We start from the raw sequence: 17,330 nt of genomic DNA on the forward strand, positions 1-17,330 counted from the left end.
TGCGTCTCTGTGTAACGAAAAAACATCCTAATGTTTGTGCAGAATTTACCCTTAACACGTTTTCAACTATGTCCCTTTGTTTTTGCTGAACTCATTTTAAAGTGACAGGCATGATCCACTCTACTAATTCCTTTATAATCTTAAACACTTTAATCATGTCTCCTCTTAATCTCCTTTTTCGTACACAGAAACCGCTCAGCTCTTTTAATCTTTCCTGATAACTCATCCTCTGTAGCCCTGAAGTCAGTCTTTTCTAAACCTTTTATAGTGCTGCTATGTCATTTTTGTAGACTGGAGACCAAAGCTATACACATTACTCTAGTTGAGGTCTAACATTTGCCTTACAAAGCTTGAGCAAAACCTCCATGAACTTGAACTCCACACGTTGTGCTATATAACCCAACATTCTGTTATCCATTTAATGGCCTCAGAACACTGTATGATTAAAATATAGTGATTAGTCTCCTATATTCTTCTCATAATCTCTACCTTTAATTTTCAAACCTCCCATTGTGTATTTTAATCCTAACATTTTTACTTACTATGTATAATACATTACATTCACTCACATTAAATTTCATCTACCACAAATCTGTCTGTATGCTATCCATGTCCCTCTGTAATGATTCAACAGATTCTAGATTATCTGACAATCCACCTAGCTTGGTATCATCTGCAAACTTAACCAGCACCTCAAGAATTCTCTCAAATAAGCTTCTGCAGTTGCTTACAAAACAACACAATAGAAAAATATAACAATTCTGCTCCTTTTAGAGGGGTACTGCAAAAAGAGTTTCAAAGTCTGTCTGATACCTGGGGGGCAGCTTCTTGCAAAACTACATGGACATGGATTCTGTCAACAAAAAGTAACGCGCAAACACAGTTTTCCAAGTTTGTAAACTTAAAGGTGAACAGTCACAGTTGTCTATCTTTTAATAGCGAAAAGTATTCTTTCATGTGGAGATTTTGGAAAAATCATGGTGTGAAACAATTGCATGTAAATCGGAAGAGAAGAGTGGACCAATTGGTGGTCTAACATTTAGTTGGTGGATAAACTCAATGTAACAAGATGGGCTTGACATGCACAGCATAGCTCATGCCACTGCAGAACCTGGGTAGCTAAATAGCTTGACTGGGGGATAAAACAGTCTAGTCAAGATTTTGACATGTTAATTACAGATATGGTTTCATTTGTTCTTGAGGCCATTTATTGTTTTTGCTGCAAATAAAGTTTTCTCTGGATTATTCATGGGTAAAAATTTCAAAACAGAATTTCTCAGTGTTAATTCGATTCAGTTTCCATGTCTGAACATGTTAAGATATAATAATTTTCACAGAGTGTGATTATTTTCTTAAATCAGCCATATCATTATTCCAGAAAAATTTATCAGTTGACATATCATGGTTTGCAACTCTGCGTATGTCAATAAATTTCTATGTAGAAAAATTATCTTGATGTGATTAATAAACATAGCAGGAAATTCATCACTAATATGTTCTCATAGATCCACTTTAGTGAAAGAAGACTTTAATATTAACATTTTTTTTTGTTATTTTGTTATGAAATATAGCTTATCAGTAAGATCTGACCTGTAAAAATTATTCTGCCTTTAAATATATTGCTGGCTTGTTTCCTTATACTGTACTTTACAAATCAAAATCTTTTTAATGTCTTTGCAGAATATTTTTTTTCCTATTGAAGTAGTCTTCTGACATTTTCTAAATGCTGGTCAGAAACTTTTTTTTTTGTTTTGTTTATGGGACATTTATTTTTTTGCTGAAAGATGGGCCTTATGGTAATGTGAAAAAAGTTGAAGGTTCTTTCTTTCTTGTTTCAACCTGCCTGTATGTAATATATAAAACTTTTTGCTTGTTAAAGTAGTATTGTTAGATTCTTGTTTCTTTTTTATGTCATGCACTGCTTAGTGTTTAGCATTGTCATAACAATTCCTAATTATTTCAGGCCTAAAATCACCAGGATGGATTTTAAGAAGAACAAACTGACACTTGTTGTTACAGAAGATGACGATCAAGTAAGTGTGTTGATAACTGAGCTGATAATTAAATTGTTTTGTCACAATTATTTTATGTTAAGTGTTCTTACTTTCCACATTCAGGGCCATGAACAGGAACATACATTTGTCTTCCGGCTGGAGAGTGCCAAAGCATGCAAGCACTTGTGGAAATGTGCAGTTGAGCATCATGCCTTCTTCCGGTTGCGACAGACTTCTCATAACAAAGAAAGCAGGAATGACTTTGTCCGTCTTGGTTCTCGCTTCAGGTTCAGGTGCTTCAGATTTTAAAGATTTCTAATGTAAAAGTCATTGTGAATAAATCCGCTCCACAACATTGTTCTTTGGATAGCCGATATCAGTAAATTGCCCCCAATTGTTTTGACATTCTTTATGCAAGTTTTCAATAGTCCCCCTTGATATTAAGGCAGCTGCCTCACCTTAGCTGCTGCTGAGAGTAGCTGTACTGCCTCAGTAGACCTAACAAGGACTAATGACACTATTATCCTTTCCAGGTAGCCTGATTCATGGCAAAACACCACATCCAATTTACAGTATGCACATGTATACCATATATGTGTACGCATGATTTCCTTTGCTATTCTTTTGTCATTATTATAAACACAGGCATATACACTGACATTTACAATAGATTACAGTATATGAAAAAATGTGAATCTTGGTTTTGTCATGTAACTCTACATTTTAGGAGAGTCGGGACTATATTGTACTAAATCTGTACTACTTCATATTCAAAACTTTATTAAATAGTCTAAACTTAATGATAAATAAAAAATTCGTTACTACTGCTTAGAAGTAAATATTTGAGACACATTCATGAACAGCCAGTTTGCAAAACATGAATCTTCAGAAAATGCACACAGCAAAACAGATATACTACTTTAGTGTGACATAATAAAAAAAGAAAGAATTGATGATTTAGATGTCATTGTCTAAAACAATAAAGTTTGGATGCCTGCCCTGCAAGGTTAGGCTAATGTTTAAATATTGTGTTGATAGTGGACGAACAGAATATCAGGCTACCCACATTGGACGATTAAGACGTACAAGCACATTTGAAAGAAGGCCTAGCAAGCGATATCCATCAAGAAGACAGTCAACAGTCAAAGGTAATTACGTTATGCTAGAGTTCTGTCTGAAGCTCACCCCTGGCATCAGTCCTAACACAATGATACTAATATGAGTAGATCTCTGTAATTATAATGTATGTCAGTAAAGAATTAGTATTGTTCAGTGATGAGTGGATGGGTATTTTTTGGTTTGTGTTAAAATGATGATAAATGGTTTGTGAAAAATGGATACAGTTAATGTGCTTCTTTACACTAGAATCCGTAAAACCTACGAAAAAAATTGTAATCCCGGGCCACCTTAAATTCCTTTGCATCTTCCCAGCAGTGTCATTTGTTTTCCAAATGTGTCGATCAGCACTGGCAGCAAGCAGCCCCCATCCCACATGCCCCCCACCCCCCCAACCGACGCAGCTGAAGTTCTCTCAGCTGAGGTCTCCTTATGTGCGTGTGAGTTGCCTTGAATTGTATAGGGTAAATAATATCTCGTTATTTGGAATATATACATTTCACATGTGTTTCGTGTCTGCAACGATCGGGTAAATGTAAGATGATAGGAAATGTGAGGCAAGAAATGTTGAACACATAACTAAAACACATTTTTTTCATGTTATAGTGAAAATTAATGTTTGAAGACTTAAGTCCATATATCACATAAACACTTTCACAAAAGGTATAACAAAACAAGTGTGCCTATATTCAGGAATATAACCAAAGAAAAAACAAATTATTGAATATACACATTGCTGTCAGTATGTAAAAAGGAAGTCCATTTATCAGTTGCATGGGTGGGTTAGAGGTAAGAACGACTGCCTCTAAATTAAGAGGTTGTGGGTTCGATCCCGGGTCTTCCCTGCATCTTCTGTTTTGAGCAGTGACCTGATATTATTATTACTATTATATAATAAAAACATGCATTTGATTTATGTCTGTAACACCCGTTGTAAATTTTTGCTACTTGTAAAGTTAGTGTCTTTTTGATTCAGTTTTATTCTCTGTCACGTTAACGTGGTACAACGGACTTGCCTCTCTCTTTCTGAGTTGATGACGTTTATCTCCATTCTTTTCACAAGTAAGTTTTGCTACTTGTAATGGATATCGCTGAAGGAATATAAGCAGTTACATAAACACTGGTGAAGTATGTCTTCTTGGTATCTTGTTACTTGAATTTTTGTGTTTAGATTTTATTCTTGAATAAAAGCACACTTGTTTTGTTATACCTTTGCAAAAGTGTTTATTTTTTATTCCAGTAACCAATTGAATGATATCAAATCTGTCTCTGCCTCTCTGATGCATGCATACACACACACACATCCAGCGTTATGGTGATTGATACTGGGAATGCAGACACACTTCTTCTTTTTGGGTGCATACACCATTAGCATGGCACTGCCAGATCTAAACACTAGCATGGAGAATTGCACGTGTACTGAAGTGATTTTAGCTGCAGGTGGAAGTTCCCATCCCACTTTATGGTGCCAAGCAGAGTTGTGTTATGGTGCAGCAGTCTTATCAGCCAGTGAAAGTTAAATGTAGAAGTTGTCAGTTGTTACGGTTCTGCCTTTGTCCAGAAATGGTTTTATGACCACAGTCTTGGAATGTCCTTCTTCCATGGGATGACTGGGATCTTTCCTAAATAGGAAGTGGCATTGCACATGCACATACAAATCTGTCGTTTTGACATGGACATGAATGTCTTTGTTGTCAAAGTGCAAATGCCGCATGAAAGTCTGATAGCGATTACAGGGCATCGTATCTTTGATTGCCGGTACAACAAATAGTTCTGAGCAAAAAAATAATTCTGTTTTAGTTAGTGTGCACCCCTATGGTGGCGCGAGAGGAGATTCCAGACCAGACAGGTAGGAATAGGTGGGTCACGGTCACAAGGCGTAAGGTAAAGGGTGCACACTGTCCGGGGGCATCAACCCCAGAATTAGAAGTGTCTAACCGTTATCATGTCCTGGCGGAGCTGGACGGTGACTCTGATAATTCTGAGGTGGTAGGCAGGGTTGAGGAGCCCCAACGGGCCACCTCAAAACCAGTTCCCAAAAAGAGAGAGGTAGTGATAGTTGGGGACTCAATCATTAGGGGGATTGAAGCGCAGGTGTGCTCCAGAGAGAGAGAGTCTCACACGGTGTGTTGCCTTCCGGGAGCACAGGTGGGAGACCTCCCTGGAAGGGTGGATAGGCTCTTGGCCAGAGCCGGGGTGGATCCAGTTGTCATTGTCCACGTTGTCCATTGGTTCTCCGATCCAAATTCAAAGAGTTAGGTACCAAGCTGAGGAGCAGAACTGACAAGGTAGTCTTCTCCGAAGTTCTGCCTGTGCCACGCGCCAGTCAAGGTAAGATTGAGGAGATTAGAAGGCTTAACGCGTGGCTCAAATCTTGGTGCAGGGTAGAAGGGTATAGGTTTATGGGGCATTGGGACTCCTTTTGGAACAGATGGGACCTGTTCCCGTGGACGGGTTACATCTGAACCGGAGGGGCACCAATGTATTGGGGAGGCGTATGTGTAGGCTAGTCGAGGATTGTTTAAACTAGGGAATGGGGGGGGGCAGGGAGTTTAGGACAGGCCAGATTTAGATCTATACATGGAAGAACAAACAATGGTGTAGAAATAAAAATGCATAGTAATGTAAATTCTAAGCAAACACGTAAAGATAGAAGGATTAACACATTAAAAATAGCTTGCCTTAATGCTAGAAGTATCAAAAATAAGGTAAGTGAGTTGGAGTTGTATGTAGCAGAGCATAATTATGATATTATAGCAATAACGGAAACCTGGCTAAATAACAAAGATGGGGATGAGTGTAACATAGAGGGATACACATTTTTAGGAAGGATACACAGAACAGAAAAGGAGGTGGGGTTGCTGTTTATGCCAAACAGGAATTAAATGTAAGTCATCTTCAGTTGGATGATGAGCCCCATCTTAGTGAGGACATGTGGCTTGCCTGGAAAATATTAGGGAAAAAGGTCTCATTTTAGGAGTGTGTTATAGACCACCCAATTCAGACAGTAATTTCAACACACATCTTTTAGTAATATCAAAAGGCAAGTTTACAGGGGATATTATAGTCATGGGGACTTTAATTATCCAAATATTAACTGGGATAACCTTACAGATGGAGGAGCACAAGAGCAGGAGTTTTAGAAGTAATCAGCGACTGTTTTTAACACAGCATGTTAAAGCACCAACAAGGGGTGAAGCCTATCTGGATTTAGTATTCTGTAATAATCAGGATAGAATTGAGGGTGTAGAGGTGATTGAACCACTAGGGTCAAGTGACCATAATGTAATACAATTCTCAGTATTTTGTAAGAGTACAGATGCAAAGACTAAAATTGTTAAGTTGAACTTTAGTAGGGCTAATTTTGAGCAGATGCGACAAAGTCTAAGTAGGATAGACTGGGATAAGCTTTTAAATGTGGAGACAGTCGAGCAGTGGAACAGGTTTAAAAATGTTTTACATGTAATGCAGGACAGATACATACCTACATTTGGAAGTAATAGGAAACTAAAAAACTCCACGATGGATTAATAAAGATTTAAAAAGAAGTTGCAAAGGAAAAACTGCTGTATAAGGCATATAAGACTAATGACTGCAAAGAGAACCGAGCGATGAGAACATGAGGGCAACCATTAAGAAGGATATCAGAGAGGCTAAAAGACAGTTGGAGAGGAATATAGCAGATAAGGCGAAAGAAGACCCCAAGAGATTCTTTCAGTATTTTAGTAGTAAAAGAACAGTTAAGGAGGAGGTCAAGTTCATCAGGAATAGTAAAGGGAATTAAAAGATACAGACAATGAAATAGCAGATGCCCTAAACTTACATTTTTCTGAGGTGTTTACAAGTGAGCAAGTGGATAACCTGCCAGAGGTAAACACAACTACTAAGGAGGTACTGAGGGATTTGGAAATTGTAGAGGGAGAAGTGCTGCTCAGATTAAATAAGATGAAATCAAACAAATCACCAGGCCCAGATAATATTTATCCTCGTGTTCTTAAGGAGGCTAGTGAGTACATATATAAACCCTTGACACATATTTTTAGGAAGTCACTGTGCACTGGAGAGATTCCAAAGGACTGGAAAATGGCAAATATCATCCCATTATATAAAAAGGGTGACAGGGCAGATCCAAGCAACTATAGGCCAGTAAGCTTAACAAGCATCACAGGAAAATTAATGGAAGGAATTATTAAGGATAAGATTGAGCAACACATGACAAGGACAGGAGTTATTCTGAACAGTCAGCATGGGTTCAGAAGAGGGAGGTCGTGTTTTACTAACATGTTGGAATTCTATGAGGAGGCAACAAAAGGATACGATCAAAGTGGAGCTTATGATATTATTTATCTGGACTTTCAGAAAGCATTTGATAAGGTGCCACATGAGAGGTTGGGCATCAAGTTAAAAGAAGTGGGAGTTCAGGGTGATGTTTTTAGATGGGTGCAGAATTGGCTCAGACACAGGAAGCAGAGGGTGATGGTGCGAGGAACCTCATCAGAACTGGCGATGTTAAGAGTGGTGTTCCACAGGGGTCAGTGCTAGGGCCTGCTATTTTTAATATATATAAATGATTTAGATAGGAATATAAGTAACAAGCTGGTTAAGTTTGCAGATGATACCAAGATAGGTGGATTAGCAGATAATTTGGAATCCGTTATATCATTACAGAAGGACTTGGATAGCATACAGGCTTGGGCAGATTTGTGGCAGATGAAATTTAATGTCAGTAAATGTAAAGTATTACACATAGGAAGTAAAAATATTAGGTTTGAATACACAATGGGCGGTCGGAAAATCGAGAGTACACCTTATGAGAAGGATTTAGGAGTCATAGTGGACTCAAAGCTATCAACTTCCCAACAGTGTTCAGAAGCCATTAAGAAGGCTAACAGAATGTTAGGTTATATAGCACGATCTGTGGAGTACAAGTCCAAGGAGGTTATGCTCAACCTTTATAATGCACTGGTGAGGCCTCATCTTGAGTACTGTGTGCAGTTTTGGTCTCCAGGCTACAAAAGGACATAGCAGCACTAGAAAAGGTCCAGAGAAGAGCGACTAGGCTGATTCCAGGTCTACAGGGGTTGAATTATGAGGAAAGATTAAAAGAGCTGAGCCTTTACAGTTTAAGCAAAAGAAGATTAAGAGGTGACATGATTGAAGTGTTTAAAATTATGAAAGGAATTAGTACAGTGGATCGAGACTTGTATTTTAAAATGAGTTCATCAAGAACACGGGGGCACAGTTGGAAACTTGTTAAGGGTAAATTTCGCACAAACATTAGGAAGTTTTTCTTTACACAAAGAACGATAGACACTTGGAATAAGCTACCAAGTAGTGTGGTAGACAGTAAGACGTTAGGGACTTTCAAAACTCGACTTGATGTTTTCTTGAAGGAAACAAGTGGATAGGACTGGCGAGCTTTGTTGGGCTGAATGGCCTGTTCTCGTCTAGATTGTTCTAATGTGTTCAACTCTTCTTGCCTTGCATTTCCTATTATCCTACATTTACCCAGATCATTGTAGACACGGAACTCACATGAAAGGTATGTATTCCAAATAACAAGATATTATTTACTCTATACAACTCCAGGCACCTCACCCCCAGATAAGCAGACTTGAGCTGGGAGAATTTCAGATGCGTCTTTTGGGTGTGGATGGGATAGCAGGCTGCTTGCTGATTGACACATTTGTAAAACAAAGACGCTGATGGAGAGGTGTGAACAAATTTAAGGTTGCCCGGGATTATGACTTTTTTCATAGGTTTCAGGGATTCTAGTGTTAAAGATATCTCCAAGTGATTACAGTAGTTCTGGGGAAAAAGACCTTTTTTATAGTTGGTTATAGTGAGTAACAAAAGTCTTTCCTCTTAATATGGAGGCTAAGGTGTTTGTCTTCAAACTAGAATGACGCAGCTGTAGTGTGCAACATTTTTGTGTGTCTTTTTCACTCTTCATTTCTTAATTATAATTATCTATATTATGTTCCAGATTTATTTGTAAGAAACTTTGTGTTATCGTAGTGTGCTGTATTTTCTAAAGATTTAGTGCTCCAAAAAATTGCACAGTATATTGTAAAAAGTACTGTCTGTTGCTGCTTTGAGATAAAAAAGCTGTTATCTTAGTATAATGTGTGTGAAGCTGTTGTGATATACTATATATATACATTAAGGCAGTATGTACAATAACAAAGTAACCATCTTGGTAAATTGTGGGGAATCTGTTTGCATTAAACTTTTGTTTTTTTTTTTGTTTTTTAAAGGAATTAACCCACATAAACCCCTTCACCTAAGGTAAGTACTTAACGGCATGCATTCTATGTTTGTCTTTTTTGAAGTAGGTCTTTGTCCATTTCTTGACACACTATTGATGAACAATTTTTTTACTGCTGCTAATAGAATATACTTTGTTGTCCTGATTTTAATTGATCACCTTTAAGATTTTGCAACCTGAATTGCTTATTTTATACTCAAGTACTGAGCCACTCTACAAAAATAAGCAATATTAGTAAGGCCTGGCGAATCAGAGTGACTGTATTGCCTAACACTAATGCAGATGTCTCAAATTCAGATCCTTGAGGGCTGCAATGGCTTTAACTGTTCATTGCATACAGTTTTTTAATTAAAATAACTCTTGCTGTTTCTGGTAATTGTTTATATGGATTGGCACTGAAAAGTATATTTCATTTTCAGCAGTTATTGGATACTAATTAAGAAAGTGGCCAATTACTAAGGCATAGAAAATTCAGAATTGCCTTCTGCTTGTCATCTGTCAGTTGCAAATAGGTGTGCTAGCACAGTATGATACAAATTAGGATAATGTGTGCTACTGTTCCAGAAACGTTTTTGAAGTCCGAGGAGAAAGTGAGTTATGAAAGTTGATCTATAATTATCTGTGCAACTTTTCATTTTATGAAAATAAATGGAAAATGACTCAAATTGGACACACATTGCTGAACAATATATTTGAAAAACAAGAATTGAGTTGATAACCCATAAATCATTGCATCACCAAAAAATTTTTGATAAATTGTTTAAAACTGACACACTGTCCGTTTTATTAAAATATACATACAGTAAATTATGTATATTATGCTACTAAGAGTTATAACCTTTTCTGAATGAAAAGTTTTTATTGTTAATAGTACAGTAGAATTTTTTAAGATTTTTTTTTTATTCTAAAAATTTTCTTGAAATAATCTTAAAGACTATTATTATATTCTACTGTTTTCACTTTAACCCTTTCAGGGCTGAATATTTTTTCCAAAAAATGCTGTTTTATGAAGAGCACACAAAGCAATAGTTTCACATGTAAATCAACATAAAACGCACCAGTTTGCCATCTTTTGTGGCTCGAGCCACTCACAGGCGGCATGGCGGCTGGCAGGGATGTGCGGCAGGCTGGTTGCCAGGTTGTCTTTGTATGTCGGGGTTGGCAGCGGCTGTCACGGTCGCAGTGCAATGCAATCTGGCTTGTACCTCTTGTCATTATAAGTGAAGGTCCATCCAAGTGAACACTGCCATAGGTGCATCAGCTACAGGAGTGCATTCAGCACCACAATCACAAGGGGACCATGTTGTTTGTTGTTTGCTCTTCACTACTCACATGAGCACAGGGAATCTCGGTCAGACCAACCAAGTTTACTTTCCTTCTAGCAAAGAGAGTCAAACTAAAACGTAATGGCGGGTTTTGTAACCATTTTCAGTTGATTACCACCCTCAACCTGTTCCTGTTGACAGAAGTCGACATCCGCCCTAAAAGAGTTAAGCTCCATTTAAGGTACACTCTAATCTGATTTTTTTTTTCTCTTTTGCATAAAATAAATGCATTATTTAGTCTTAAGGTAAAGTTCATCTACTGTTGGATTCGCACACACTATATAAATTGAGTGCATTTTCTGTATTTTTTCCTAAGTCTGTACATACTGATGTGCAGTTGCTGAGCGACAAACCTCTTTCCCAGGGAATAAGCGTATTTTTTTGCACTCCTTGTTCTCAAAGGTATATTGATCTGTAATGTACTGTTAAGAAATTAAGACACCAAAAACATATGAAGAAAAGTATACAGACTCTGCTAAGTTTCAGAAAACTATAGACTGAATTGAATGAGAACAGGATTTCTCATGACCGCAAGCAGAGAAAAGACTGTAACAGATAATTATGTTGACAAAAGAGAGGAAAAACAAGGGTTAGTTTTCTGGCTTGTTACTCTGCTAACAGCAAGGCAGTGCTACCAACTCTTAATATAAATAATTAAAAATGGGTACAACTTTTGTTTGGTTGAATCCATGTAAAATTCATGTTATCTCTAACACTGATTTAACCTATAGTGGTTGTATTTCCAATCTGTCTAGTTGTGCTTCTTCTGTTTTAGGCAGTGTAAAATTAAGATTTCTTAATATGCAGGATGTGGAAAATCTAGTAAATTAATCTATAGCATGAAGAATTTGTTATGGTAGTGTTCTGTTTGCAGGCATTTCATATTGTTACGATACTTCAGGAATATTACAGGAAAGATTAGCAAAGTGGTGTGTGATGTATATCTGCTTCTGTTTAGTGTACTGTTTATTGTGGCAGTATGTGAAATGATGCTGTTGGCACATCACAAACAGCTTTAGTTTTTGTAGCACAAAAATATAACAAGTATTCTTCTCCAGCCATCTCACAAACTATAAAACAATCAACCTGAGATGACTGACATGCAAAGTCAAATTTAAGAAAGGGAGAGAAAGGAAGAAATGACACAGACAAGCTTGTGAGGTGAAGGGACTGCAGAACTAGATTCAAATGTCAAAATTAAAACAACAGGCATGGGACAAAGATGATTATTTCCGGTGTGATATGATGGGTGAGAGAATTGGTTGGGAATATAAATATAGTACTGTGTGTGCTGTACGTTAGGTGCAGTTTCAGTGGACATGTATGGCTGGTTCCTTATTGAATCTAAATCTTTAAGTGTAAAGAAGATTTTGCATTAACTTTAACGTGCCTCGGCGAGGGAGAATTCCCTCTCATCACACTTTTTAAAGTTGTTTGATTAATTTCCATGAACTGGTGGCGTGAAGGACGTGTGTTAGCTCACTGAGAATTTTAAGAACAACAAAAATATTTTAAAATCGTGCGGCAAGCAGTAGAAATTCAGTCAGTATAGTTACATTAATCAAATATGACTGTAGAATTATTCAGCAAGATTTATCTCATCACCCATGTTAAGTGAAAATGGTGCATACATTTTTATGACTGATTTAGCTTTTTTTTTTAACCTCCGTTACTTGAATTATTAAATGGTATATGTTAAACTATTTGTAAACTTGTTTAGAAAAATATTTTGATAATGTGGAGCTCATTTTAAAAGTGTTCTTAAGAATTGTTAAGATAAGGGAAATAAGCTGCATAGATTAATTTTTGAGCTACTTTAACTGCCACAATGAGTCAGGTGAGTAAGGTAAGTTTACATATTCTCCTTTCAAAAAATCATCACAGTACACCCCAAGAATTTCTTTCTCACAGTTTTACTACGTTACACAAGCCATTTACACTGCCAGTGACATACCTTTGGAATCTATTCCTGTTTTGAATGATAATTCATTGGCGTAATGTTCTCCCTTTGTGGCATTTGCATGTTCTCTCTGTGTGGGTGTGGGGTTTGCTGCATCTTCCTGTGTGCACATAGGTTTCCTCCAGGTGTTCCAATTTCCTCCCATAGGTAAAAGACATGCAGGTTGTTGGCTTTGCTAAACTTGCCCTGCTGTATGGTGTATGTGTGTGTTCATCCTGTGATGGACTGGCTCTCTGTCCCGGTGTTGATTTCGACTTGTGCCTAATTCTTGTTTTAATAGGCTTTAGCAACATGATTTAGGATAAGCTGGCTTTGAAAATGGATAGATGGAGTATTTTATGTACAATACATTTTTTTCCCACTTTTCTCTCCTAGTAATATTCATGTGAGAAATATGCTTAAAAGGAAACAAAAACATTAAAAGTTTTTAACTGGACATTATTTGTCTCTTTGACTCTGTTGTCATTATGATAACAACCCCCTTCTTGGGTCTCAGAATGGTACTGATTTTCTAATTTGGGTGAAAGTTTAGGAACCCCTGCTCTAGACTAGGCCTGTGGATTCCTAACCTAAAGAATTAAAGCATTAATTAGATGGTTTTATAATTTTTGTGAAATATTTCAAACTAATAATTCCTGTGCTGGTAGAATTTAGGAGATTAACTTTTAAATTAAGTAAGAAAAACAGAAAGGTCACTATTGAATTGTGAACTGTTTTTCTATTTTCTTTTTACTCAAGGCAGACATTCAGTTATTATGTTATGAATAGAGCTTGTTTAGTGGTAGTCTTTTTCCTCATTTACTTTTACCCAGGTTTTTTTGCAAGATTTACAACATGTTATGTGTTATATAATTGTACAAGTATTGTCTATAACTATGCTTCAGATTTATGTGTTAATGTTTTAGTTCATTATAGTTTGTGGTTTTATTGTTTTAATTTGTCAAAGGGTTTAATATTTGTATGTAATGGAATGTAAAGTTTAATATTCTCAGCTAATTACTATTTTTTAATTTTTCTTTGTTCTTATTCCAGTGCTCATAATACTGCAGACCCAAGTCTTTATTCGGTAAGATGCAAGATTTTTAGGGTTATGCAATTATTATGCATTTCATGTTTTTGCATCTCATAAGTATGAGGTGTTTTTCAGTTTTATTAACCTGCAACTTTAAGTGATTATTACTGTGCATATTATCTAAAGATTGTGTAAACTGATATCCAAAGCTAGCGATTCTTGTATAAACCTTTAAATGCATAGTTTAAAAAATTATGAATTAAAAGCTTTTAAAAAAGAGGTAAAATATGGGTATTAAATAACTGGTGCTTACAACAATGCATATTGAATAAATACAGAATATAGTTTAACAGAATGCCTGTTCAGAAATATCAGGAAGATAAAAGAAACATATACAGTACATTAGGTCTATTTTTAACTAACAACTGTCTTCCCTAATTGTTGCTCTTCTTTTAGCCTCATTACAAACAAAACATTTCTTCTGGCCTTGATCACTGGCATGCTGCCCACCCAGTTCATCCAGTGCATATGGCACCCTCAAGGTAAAAAACCACTCATAGGATTTTTTGTATTTTCAACTGTAAAGTAAAATCATTTTCTCCGAATAGGGATATTATGTCACAGCTTCTTATCTAGCAGATTTTACTTTTTTTAATGTTTTAAGATTGTTGTACATCTCAGCTCAAGAAAATCCCACAGTTGCCATCAATTTATCTTAGTTAATTCATTATATGTAAAAGTCACAGCTACAATGGGCTATATAGTAAAGGTGCAAATGGGATGCCTTCATCCATCCTTCAGAGTACCACGGTATCTACAAGTCTAAGACCTATTCACAAGGCCAGCCTCACATATGCCATTTTTGAGCACAATTAATTATCCATCTTTCATTGTTCAGAAGTTGAAATTAAAGATCTTTACACAGTGAGATTAACAACTTGCTTTAAAATTGCTCCAAGCAGCATCATTTATGTTCAAAAAATCCAAAACGGTAAGTTAAAATTGAGCAAATTGTTTTCAGTGTTGTCTGTTTATTGGGTTTCTTTAAAACAAAAAGTATGGAGATTGTTTTTAAAGACAAATTTTAGTCTTAATTTTTATCATTGTCAGTATTGCAAAATATGTATTTCTGTAAACTGCCTTCACTGGATTCTGAAAATAGTATCCATGCTTTTTGTTCACAGTATTGGTAAACTTTGTGAAACTGACATATTTTGTTCAGTGGCTATAGTATTGTACACTCTTTTTTGGAATTTGTGATAAATATTCACTTTTCTTCACAAACAGAAGTATGGGCGTATTTATGACAAATATGTGTATGCTAAATTAATATTATGAGGTTAAATTATACCTAATAAAGTAGCACAGTGAGAAATGAACTTTTAACCTTATTTCAGTTGTGAAAGGGTTTTAAGCAAGCTACTTGGTGTGTGAGCAGCAGTCTCATATTACTGCTCTACTCTATTTAAAAATTAATTGTTGATTGGCACTATGTGAAGATGGCATAAAGTACTAAAATGAGCATGAATTAAAATATTCCATTAATAGTAACATATTTTTTCAGATATCAGATTTATAATCCTTCTGGGATATATATTTTTTTATCTATAAATGTGTACAGCTCTGGTCTTGACACACATCCCTGTAGCACGTTTATGTTCTCTTTAGTTCATGAGGCTATTCTACTACAGAGTTACTCCCGCAAAAATTCACAATCTTGATGTAACTTCACTTTTTCTCAAAACAGTTTGTCAAACTAAATTCATAAGTAATTGTATTGCTTTAGTTTAAAACTTAACATTCCATTTATTTTTTTGATCTTTTTATTTTTGGCATAAGTGTTTCAGTCATTTCCATTGACCTTGTAGCTTATTACAAACTGATTCCTTCTACAAATCTAAGGTGAATCCTACTTGATCCCTTTGTTACTGACTTATAGTTTAAAAATAAATCACTTAACCTTTAATATTACATTAAAATAGCACTGAACATTTTTGTTGAACTGAAGTTAATGCATACTTTTTTATATTAAATCCCTAAGAACACTAAACTTGGTTGCAAAGTAATTTTTAAAAAATATCAACAGAGGAACATGTTGGTGTTTCATAATTTTAATGATTTCTTTATAAAATTATAAAAAAGTAGTTTTGTGGAGCTTCCTTATATAATGAACAAACATATTTATCCCATATTCTTTTTTTAATATTTTACCTGTAGGTAGGTTTCTCTGGTTTGCTTGTACATTGTCCTCATACTTAATTAAAAAGGTGTTATTCATCCATTTATGAAAGTAATGCTCTTAATTACTTCATATGCCAGAGTTCAATATAAAGTAAACCTGTTTATGAAAACGTGAAAACTGTTTTTAAAAAGCTGTTTTTAAAGGATTAGTGTCATCCAAGCAAAAGAAAACAAAATTCTTGGAGAATAATAAATCAGTTATGTCACAAAGATCTAAACAAGCTGATTATCAATCCCATTTCAGGGAAGACTCCTGTAATATAAACAAGACTGCATACGTGAGTGTTCAAGAAAGTGTCTGTGACATGAGAAATGGTGGTACTGGAACAATTTTAGGGACAGACTGTAATTAGACTTCTATTATCTGTTACCATGTCGTATGCCCTTGAAAGGTTATTAGTCGCAGTGATGTCCAGTAATAGAAGGAATAAAAATAAATGTAGGCATACGTCTGACCTTAATTGTTATTATTGCATGATTTTATTTCCTATCACACATACTGTATTTATTTAGTAAAAAGTGTTTCAAATTTTGTTAGGCAGTAATGTTATTCATCACTTCTGATGATTTAAGCAATCAAATGTCATTATAGTGCTATATGTAGAATTAATTAGGGGTCAAAAATATTTGAATTCTATTTTGGATTAATCTATTTAAAACATTTTGTATTAAGCAATTTAAAAAAATCTTGCTTTGTGCATTTTTCCATGATTATATCCTTTTTTTTGTTTTGTTAGACTTTACAAAGTGTACTTATTGTGTCATTATTTTAGCCATTATTAGCAAAGTATAATTTCCAAGAAGATTAGAACTGAAGTGTATATAGAATGTCTGCTTTAAATATTAATTACTTGAATATGGTGTGTTTACTTTTATCAGTTTCACATTTGTTCTTTTCTTTGATTAAAATATTTGTGTATATAATTAAGCTCTACTGTAAAGGTGATGGGTACTATACTTTTCGCTTAATATTTTCATTTCTTTTTTCTTTTCAACTGCAACTCATGCTTGCAAATTCCAACCACACAATTCATAAGCTCTTTCCTCAACCAGAAATTCCTCATAATCAAGTGAAAACTGGGAACATTATCTTTTAAAATTCTGGATTTGCAAGAAGTGCCTTGCCTTTGAAATTAGAGTAGTGGTGTGGGCTGGTATTGATTGAGGTAGAAGTGGTGGTAATGTAGATGATTGTGTTAGTTGTCTGCATAGAGCCAAAGTTTAGCACGGTTATTGCACCAGAGATCTCATTACACAGGTTTCTCATCCTGAGGATGTCTTACTCCAGTTTTTTAGATAGTCTCTTTCTTTGTTTTGTTTACTTTGTTTTTTAGTATCATCATGACGCTTTTCTAGCACTATTTATCTTCATGAAGCTCTAAAAGCACCACTTGTACTTTTTCAGATCTATTAA

The 17,330-nt window shown here is 35.5% G+C and overlaps 1 protein-coding gene across 5 annotated transcripts in view; it reads left to right on the top strand.

The window, feature by feature from the left end:
• Window positions 1-17,330, top strand: part of epb41l4b (erythrocyte membrane protein band 4.1 like 4B) — a 404,010-nt gene that overhangs the window by 220,863 nt on the left and 165,817 nt on the right. For all 5 annotated transcript variants that reach the window (XM_039737615.1, XM_039737616.1, XM_039737617.1 and 2 more), the window contains exons 10-15: window positions 1,964-2,033; window positions 2,118-2,287; window positions 3,033-3,142; window positions 9,368-9,398; window positions 13,696-13,729; window positions 14,132-14,217. In XM_039737615.1, coding sequence (XP_039593549.1) covers window positions 1,964-2,033; window positions 2,118-2,287; window positions 3,033-3,142; window positions 9,368-9,398; window positions 13,696-13,729; window positions 14,132-14,217 — 501 coding nt within the window. The remainder of the gene's footprint in view (window positions 1-1,963; window positions 2,034-2,117; window positions 2,288-3,032; window positions 3,143-9,367; window positions 9,399-13,695; window positions 13,730-14,131; window positions 14,218-17,330) is intronic.

This window comes from Polypterus senegalus, chromosome 15 (genome assembly GCF_016835505.1).
Source record: "Polypterus senegalus isolate Bchr_013 chromosome 15, ASM1683550v1, whole genome shotgun sequence".
Classification (NCBI taxonomy): domain Eukaryota; kingdom Metazoa; phylum Chordata; class Cladistia; order Polypteriformes; family Polypteridae; genus Polypterus; species Polypterus senegalus.